Source organism: Xenia sp. Carnegie-2017, unplaced genomic scaffold (assembly GCF_021976095.1).
Source record: "Xenia sp. Carnegie-2017 unplaced genomic scaffold, XeniaSp_v1 HiC_scaffold_25, whole genome shotgun sequence".
NCBI lineage: Eukaryota > Metazoa > Cnidaria > Anthozoa > Malacalcyonacea > Xeniidae > Xenia > Xenia sp. Carnegie-2017.
This window is the reverse complement of record NW_025813488.1, coordinates 8,290,355-8,298,731: the sequence shown is the minus strand read 5'-3', so window position 1 is coordinate 8,298,731 and position 8,377 is coordinate 8,290,355. Positions and strand designations below refer to the sequence as shown.

The 8,377-nt window shown below is 35.0% G+C and overlaps 1 protein-coding gene and 1 long non-coding RNA gene across 2 annotated transcripts; one reads left to right on the top strand and one right to left on the bottom strand.

Annotated features, from left to right (window-relative positions):
• Positions 1-264: 264 nt before the first annotated feature.
• Positions 265-1,638, bottom strand: LOC124453632. The gene is made up of 2 exons (XR_006951153.1): positions 1,590-1,638; positions 265-884 (listed from the first exon to the last, which is right to left on the bottom strand). It is a non-coding gene; the product is annotated as an uncharacterized LOC124453632 (long non-coding RNA).
• A 3,317-nt stretch (positions 1,639-4,955) lies between these two features.
• Positions 4,956-7,859, top strand: LOC124453629 (S-adenosylmethionine synthase-like). The gene is made up of 7 exons (XM_047004431.1): positions 4,956-5,170; positions 5,447-5,524; positions 5,836-5,958; positions 6,056-6,447; positions 6,698-6,880; positions 7,185-7,402; positions 7,504-7,859. The coding sequence occupies exons 1-7, from the start codon at positions 5,104-5,106 to the stop codon at positions 7,607-7,609; spliced, it is 1,167 nt and encodes a 388-aa protein (XP_046860387.1). The 5' UTR covers positions 4,956-5,103; the 3' UTR covers positions 7,610-7,859.
• Positions 7,860-8,377: the final 518 nt, after the last annotated feature.

Sequence of the window (8,377 nt, the reverse complement as noted above, 5' to 3'; positions counted from 1 at the left end):
ACTTTACAACAAGAAATGGTGACAATATATCTTAACATGTAACACTGGGTATTCTCTACATTCAACTCTGGCAAAAATTTTAACATTGAATCTCTGAGCACCAAAATAAATTCTATTATGGAAAAACAGATTGTTCAGAAAAACCTTTGAGCATATAATTCCTTCCATTGTCAAAGGATTTTTCGAACAGTTTAAAAGGCTCCCACCTGCTTTTGTTATGCTTGTGGCATAGACCCAGTGCTGTAGAACATAACTTGCCGTAGATGAAACACTCTCAAATAGTGAAATGTAATTGTAAAAAGTCATTGCATGATGTCATAGTGTTTGCAAATAATATTACCACTTAACATGAACAAGTTTCTTTATCAATTTTGTAAACTAAAAATCTTTGTCAGGTTGGGGTGCTCTGTGCTCTGCAATGACCATCCATAATTTCATGAAGAATGCTCAATTTCCATGCACCCACCTCCCTAACAGCATTGAATGCACCATTTCTTGATTTTATGGTCATATGAGAAGATACAATGCATTTGGCTATGTTTTTCGAGCAACAAAAAATTCACATTTTCCTACATTGTAAAATTGCAACTTGCCATACGTATATTCTATGAGAATCTAAACATAAAAAGCGCGGGAAATCATCATGGAATTGTTGCCAAATGCTAGTTCAAAAATGGAGTTTCCAGTTGTTGTCACTTGGAAAGTTAATGTTTTAAAGTTTTCCAATTCACATCTTTTGAGGTATGCACTGCCGTTGTTTTTCTTATGTGTCCGATCAAATGTTTGTTACATCGTTGTTGCTGTCTTCATATCCCAAAATTAGGACATGGATTCCATATCAGAAGTCCTGAACATCATCAGTCAAGAGAATCCACTGTGGAAACCTAAAAACATAATGGTTGATTTTTCATTAGCTGAAATTGGAAATTGGAGCAATCAAACAGTGTATTCCAAGTAAGACGAAACAAAGCAATAGCCTTTTTTGAAGAAAATGTTTTTGCGATTTTCATCGAGAGAAGGCGTGGAACGAATGGATTAATTAAGCGCAGTAATGGAACGTATCTTTACAAACATGAGTTATTACAACTGCTGCGAAATATTGCAAATAGCACAAGTCAAATCGCATTACAGAAAATCATTGATGCATTGAAAAACAGCCATCTGTGGAAAGAATCGCTGCAACTGCAGAAATACTTTGATGAACTTTGGGGATTACACTTGCAGGTATTAATCTCTTCTATTTTATGCGTTTTAATATCAGTACGCTAAACTGCTCAAAACTGATACTACCTATCTAACCTATGTGTGTTTATATAAATATATACATTACTTTTCTAGAAATGGGTCCGTTTTTACAGGGATGAATCGTTGTTGCCATTTATACAAACAACGGAGTGGAAAGGCAAAATAACTGGTTAAAGGATTCATATTTAGAGGACAGACGAAATCATTCGATAAGTGATCTCGTCAATATATTACTCACACAGTTCCTGCCTGATAGCTACAAAAGTATTGTGCATACTGTTTTTTTATAAGATGTTCGCAATCAGTGAGCTTTAACGATAATCAAAAAGTATAAGTGTACTTACAATTTTCTCTTTATAGATATAAGGAACAGAATATCAAATCATCCGATTCAGACATGACTTTCTTTCCACAACAGATTATTGCTCCAACTAAATCCAAAATGTTAGAAATAAGTGTGTTAAAAAAGCCAAACAAATTCAGGATGAGCTTTACATTTTGGATGATGAGAAAGTTTTGGACAAAACCCTGGAGATGTTACAAGAGGTAATACAATACACAAGAAAAAATCATCCTGAGGAAAATGGAATTTCATTGAAAAACAAGTCTTTATCTCCAAAAAAGAAACAAATTTTAAAAAGTAGGTCACAATCTGTTTTGCCAAAACAAAAATGCAAGTGGTGTCCAGGTAAACAAGTGGGAAGAGCAAGTGATTTAAAAAGTGAAAAGATTGAAGTATTTGAAGAGAAGCTTGAAAAAGAAGAGAAGCATGAGAAATGCAAATTACAAGTAATTGAAGAGCAACTAGCAAAAAAGATGAAAATGAAGAACAATGAGAAAATTGAAAATTCTGAGGAGTGTTGGGTAGATATTCAAGGAATAAAGTTGTCATATGCTCAGAAAGACGTGCTTCTAAATCTAAATGGATGGCTTTCAGATGACCATATTGATGCAGCACAGAAATTAATAGGTGATCTTGGTACCGGAGTGGGAGGTCTAAACACAGTCGTAGCAGTCACATACAGTAACAAACTCATAAATATTCCTGAAAATATCACCCAAGCAATTCAATGTCATAATATTGGTCCCCACTGGGTGGTTTCTACATCCATAACTGGTGAAATAGTAGTCTTTGAATCTATGAGTACCAACCTGAATTCATCATTAAAAAGGCAACTCCAGAATGTTTACAAAAACCTTCAAGAACAGGATGGTTCTTTAAACGTCAAAGTGATTCTCCAACAACATCAAAAAGGATCATCAGATTGTGGTCTTTTTGCTGTGGCAAATGCTGTTGCTTTGGCTAATGGTGTGAACCCTTGCTCTGTTACCTGGATGCAGAAGAAGATGCTAGTGCATCTGGTCAAATGCTTTGAAGAACAAAAAATCGAGATGTTTCCCCACATTGAGAATGCAATGCAAACCTGCCATTCAAAAAATTATATTCTCTGAGAATATAGTAATTGTAAGCATCTAACATAAAAATAATCATGTATCGCTTCACTTTTGCTTGCAAACATCTACACTGTAATTGTTCAAATTGGAGCCCCTTGACAAATCATGTATGTATATATCTGTAAATAGTATTAAACAAAATTAACATTTTCTGTTTGTGAATCATGGACATGGTATTTATTTTTACAAATAACTGGGGACATAAAACTAATACAGTCTAGATAATGTAAAAATAATAAATTTACCTTATAAATTTTACACAGTTGTGTAGCGCGCCCGGAAGATAGTTTGGTTTAGAAATCTGTTGTTTTTACAGTTAGTGAACAAAGAAATAATTGTATAGCAGAGCTAAATAAAACGGGCTGGATACGCCACAGTTACGTTCATTGTATATTGTTCATTGCTTCATCGAGTATCGTTATGATGTTTTAAAATCGTTGAGCATGTGACAATATATGTAAAATACAAAGAATACAAAACAATAAATGTGTAAAAAAGTAAAACTGTCCAAACCTGAAATCGAAAAAAGAATTCTTCTCGTCATTTAGCCGCATATCGGTTAAATACGCATATGAAACTTGTTATTCTCAATGGTTATTCTATATTTTAGTGGTTTGTCACAGCTTATAGGTAATTACCATTGGTAATTCATATACATGAATATTCGTCAACTGTTACTTACCGCTAAAATATTAAGAATAATATGTGGGCGCGTACGTTAGTTGACCATGATCTAGTGCCGACCGCAGGGTGTCTCATGCCCAGACCTGCGCGCTGTTCCTTGGCTATTAACCTTGGTTATTGCATAACCTCATTAAAAATTACAAACAAGCTATGAAATATTTATATAGCTCTTAACTAAAGCTTCAGAAATGCACAATTACGTATTCGATGCATATAAAAAGCAAAACTTGAGTTTTTTTTTGTTGAAATCAAGCAAGTTTGTTTTATGGGAAAACACCAATGACACCTTGCCTGGGAGATGTAAATTTCCGCTTTGTGTCAGTTGTCTTTGTAAATAACTTGCGCCGTGTTGCATGGTTTACTTATAGCACAGACTGGGTTAATTTTGCCAAATACAGACTATTTCATCTTCTAAACTGCTTTAATATCAAATCATTCATATTTATTTTCAGAAGAAAACTATGTCTGATTGTTCGAAAGCGCGAAAAACTTGGAGGAATTCTTCACTCGCGCATCAAATTATTCAACATGTTGAATAACTAGCGTAAATGCGCGTCACAGATATCCGAAAGCATTAAAAATCCTATTGATATTCGCTGTGCCTGCAAAAAACATCAAGCATACTTGATACACGAGTAACGATTGAACGAGAGATGAAACTCAGTAAATTTGCTTGTCCCAGTAAAAAAGCCATGCACGGACTTATGTACAAGTAACCAATTTGGCCCAGAGCCCTCTATTTGTTATTTACAAATAGAGGGCTCTATTTAGGGCAGCTTAACTCTCGTGTGTTGCAGGATTTAAAAATCCAGGCTCATTTTCCACCAAAATGATAATGTTTACATACTTCACCTATAGCGCCATAAACCCTGGAGTAATAATGTCGATAAATCTCTAATCTCTTCTTATCAAAAGACTTATTCATTGTTTCGTAGTGTCCTTGGTAGTCGTGTTCATGTGAAGCGCGCATGCGTTCTATAATTATCCCAACCTCGTGTTCCTTGAATAATCCCGTATTTTTACTCTCAATTAATTTACCAAATAATATTACTCGTCGCATGCCCAGAATGGATATTATGTAAGTCTAATCTAACTATAAACTGGATTATCCTCAGATAAAAACACGTGGTTTGTTAGTTAACTTACTGCGACTCGTTATTTTTGTAGAAGAAAGGCACAATCGCACTATATTTCCTTTTGTGTTTTATTTGGATCGATATGCATTCAGTGAATTCAAAATTAATTCCAGTATTTAAGTAATGTACAATCTAATAAGTACTTATATTAGTAGAAGTATTTTATAAAGATGTTTGCTTGATCCTTTAGCAAATGCGATGCAACAGCTCGTCAAATTGCTCTATGGTGGACTTGGATGGTCCATACGGAGGTCAAATCAAACCTTCAATTGCGCAATATTTGCAGTGCCAAACACTGACAAAAATCAAAATATTTTATAAATGTTGATGAGTAAAATGAACTGCATTCATGTGACAAAATTTGGACCAATCATTGCTTAGTATTTTTGAGATATTTGAGATAATTGAGTTCCACGTGAGGGAATTTACACAGTTCAAAAGTATAATTTGACTTAGTCAAAGTGCGAAGTATCATTTGCAGAGCTGAAATCAGTCGCTGTTATTCAACTCTTATTTCTCGTTTCAGCACTGCTAAAGAGCCGATTTACTAACTTCATTTATTATAGACCATTGACTTAGTAATATGAACGGTTTTTCTAGTAAGGAAACGTTCCTCTTCACATCCGAATCCGTAGGCGAAGGACACCCAGGTTTGTAGCACTTGCTCGAACCATGATATCGCATGTGTTTGCATTTTTCAATTGTATTTTTTCATTGTACAACGACGTCGTCATGCATTTTTTTAAAACATTTTTGCAACTGTCGTCTGTGGTAACCAATTTGAATTTATCAACGTGGTACAATACAGTCCGTTTGTATTTATATAATATCATATGATATACATAGTATCAGCTACTGGTATTAGCGTCTTGTGCCGCTATTTATTGATTTTGTGTTAGTATTTCACATAAATTTCATTTCGATAGATAAGATATGTGATCAAGTTTCAGATGCTGTTCTGGATGCTCATCTGGCTCAGGACCCTTATGCCAAGGTTGCTTGTGGTATGTATGTCTTGTAAAGAACCCTGTATCCACTTTTGCCTGCGGAATGCTGAGATTAATATTGATCACTTGTTATTTAAATTGGCTTAGACCACTATTTCAGATCATTTGTAGAGATAGTGTGTATGCATCTTGGGAGCAGGTGGTCTTTATGAATAGGTCTTTGTGAAGCACTCACACCAGTAGGCTTGTGGAGAATTACACTTAAAAACTGGAGGCTCATTCCATAATGACATAGTTTCATTCAGTTTGAATTGGAGATCCACAATCTTTAAATTGACCACTGATTATTAGGATATGTTTTTTTATAGAATCCGCATCAAAAACTGGTATGATCATGGTGTTTGGGGAAATAACTTCCAATGCTAATGTTGACTATCAGAAAATTGTTCGTGATACCATCAAGCGGATTGGTTATGATGATAGTAATAAAGGTAAAAATGATGTGTCTCAATCTTTCAAAATTTGTTATTTTGTACAATACAGAAACGTTTATTTGACAAGAAAGTTAAAGCATTTTTCTTTTTTTAGGGTTTGATTACAAAACATGCAACGTTTTAGTGGCTGTTGAGCAACAAAGTCCTGACATTGCTGCAGGTGTTTATGTTGGACGCAAAGATGAGGACTTAGGAGCAGGGGACCAAGGACTTATGTTTGGTTATGCAACAGATGAAACTGAGGAGTTGATGCCTTTGACAGTTGTTCTTTCACATAAATTAAATCAAAAGATGTCGGAGTGTCGTAATGATGGGTCTATTCCATGGTTGCGTCCTGATACGAAGACACAAGTGACTGTTGAGTATAAGCAAGGTAGCAGTGAACTTGTACCTTTGCGGGTCCATACGGTTGTTGTATCAGCACAGCATGCTGAAGAAGTTACTACGGAAGAATTACGTAAAGTTCTGATGGAGAAAGTTGTGAAGGCAAGTGGAGATATATTTATTGTTTAAGCAAACATTGAACATTGTCGCTTTGCCAACTTCATTAAAGGTGACAATCATTCTGAAGACATTGTGGTCTCAACACCCCTCCATCACCCCAGTAGTATTAAAGTCTTCATTTAAAAGGAATGCATGTTCAATAGTCAGTACAACTGAATGGTGTTTGTTCAAATTTGGATGTTGTTTCACAAAGAAAAACAGGGCAAATTTCAAGCTATTTATGTATATGTAGAAGGTGATCCCCGCTAAATACTTGGATAACGACACTGTTTACCATATACAACCTTCTGGCCGATTTGTTGTTGGTGGACCTCAAGGGGATGCTGGCCTGACTGGACGCAAGATCATTGTAGATACGTATGGTGGTTGGGGTGCACATGGTGGTGGTGCATTTTCAGGAAAAGATGCATCGAAGGTAGTTTACTTTAATCTTATGAGCTTTGTCTTTTTGTTAAAATCATCACCTTACTAACTTCTTTACCTTTTCAATGCTTGAATTTTTGCCTAAAATAACTTTTTTGCCCATTGGAAAGCCATGTATTTATTGCCAAAGTGTATTAACCAATGAAAATGACTGAAGAGATGCTCTATATATTGTGTTTTTAAATTATATTTCTTTCTTCATTTTCTTGATAAAATAAAGGAAGTCTCTCATTTCTGGCTTAAAAGTGTTAGTACTGTGACGATATGCAATTTGTTTTACATTCTGTTCAATTTAGGTGGACAGATCAGGAGCATATGCAGCAAGATGGGCTGCTAAGTCGCTTGTTGCTGCAAAGCTATGTAAGCGCTGCCTGATACAAGTTTCATATGCAATTGGTGTAGCAGAACCGTTATCTATCACAGTTTTTTCTTACGGTACTGGCTCCAAGAGTGATAGCGAGTTGTTGGAAATTGTCAAGAAAAATTTTGATTTTAGGCCTGGTGTCATGGTGAGGTATGTAGATTTGTGTCATTGGAGGCTTTGTCTATCTTGAATGAAATTGTGAAATCATTTTGACATAGCAGATTGTAAGAATTATTTGTTTTGCAACACAGGGAATTGAAATTAAGGCGTCCAATTTTCGAAAAGACATGCACTTATGGACATTTCAAGGCTGGTAAAGATTTCACCTGGGAACATCCAAAAAAGCTAACATTTTAGCGTGAATCAAGTCATAAATTCATAAATTGAACTTTCATAAATGCTAGGTCAATTGTTTTAAAATCATACTTTATAATTAAAGGAAGCAAAATTTTATTTCATATAAGGGAATTTTGGAATATAGAGGGCATATGTAAGCATTGTTATGTGTTTAACATAAATGCGTTTCGACCCTTTCCAGGGAGGGGTATTTCAAAGTTAATAATTATATTGTTTTATGTGGCAATAGCTCATAAATTTAATCAGGAAATTTAGCTTGGAAATTTACTTTGTCTGGAATGGAATCAATGCATTCATAATTATGTGTTGAATATATTCCCCATGGTAATATAAACAAGTAAATTATGACTAGTTTTCTTTAGACTTCTTGCAAAAACATAACCTATATGACTAACTGAACAGGTCAAAAACTGAGGTGCTGGCAGGGGGAATGCTCCCTCACAAAATTTCTCATACTAAGTTGTTTATTACATGTAACTGAAAATGTCAGTCATGTAAAACAATGTGTAAAAGATTTAAGTTACATTTTGGGGATGTTTTGCCTCTCCCCTCCCCCCCCAAAAAATAAAATCCTGCTGGTACCACTGGGGAAAGACCATGTTGTTAAGAACTGGTTGCATTCTACTTCTCATCTGTTTTGGGAAGTTGAGCAATAAGCCATGAATAAATGCATACAAAATCATTCTATAAACTTGGGTTGATCAATGTGATCATGAGGCAATAGTTGGCACAGTCTAAGGAATGAGAATGAATCATTTTGCTAGGCAA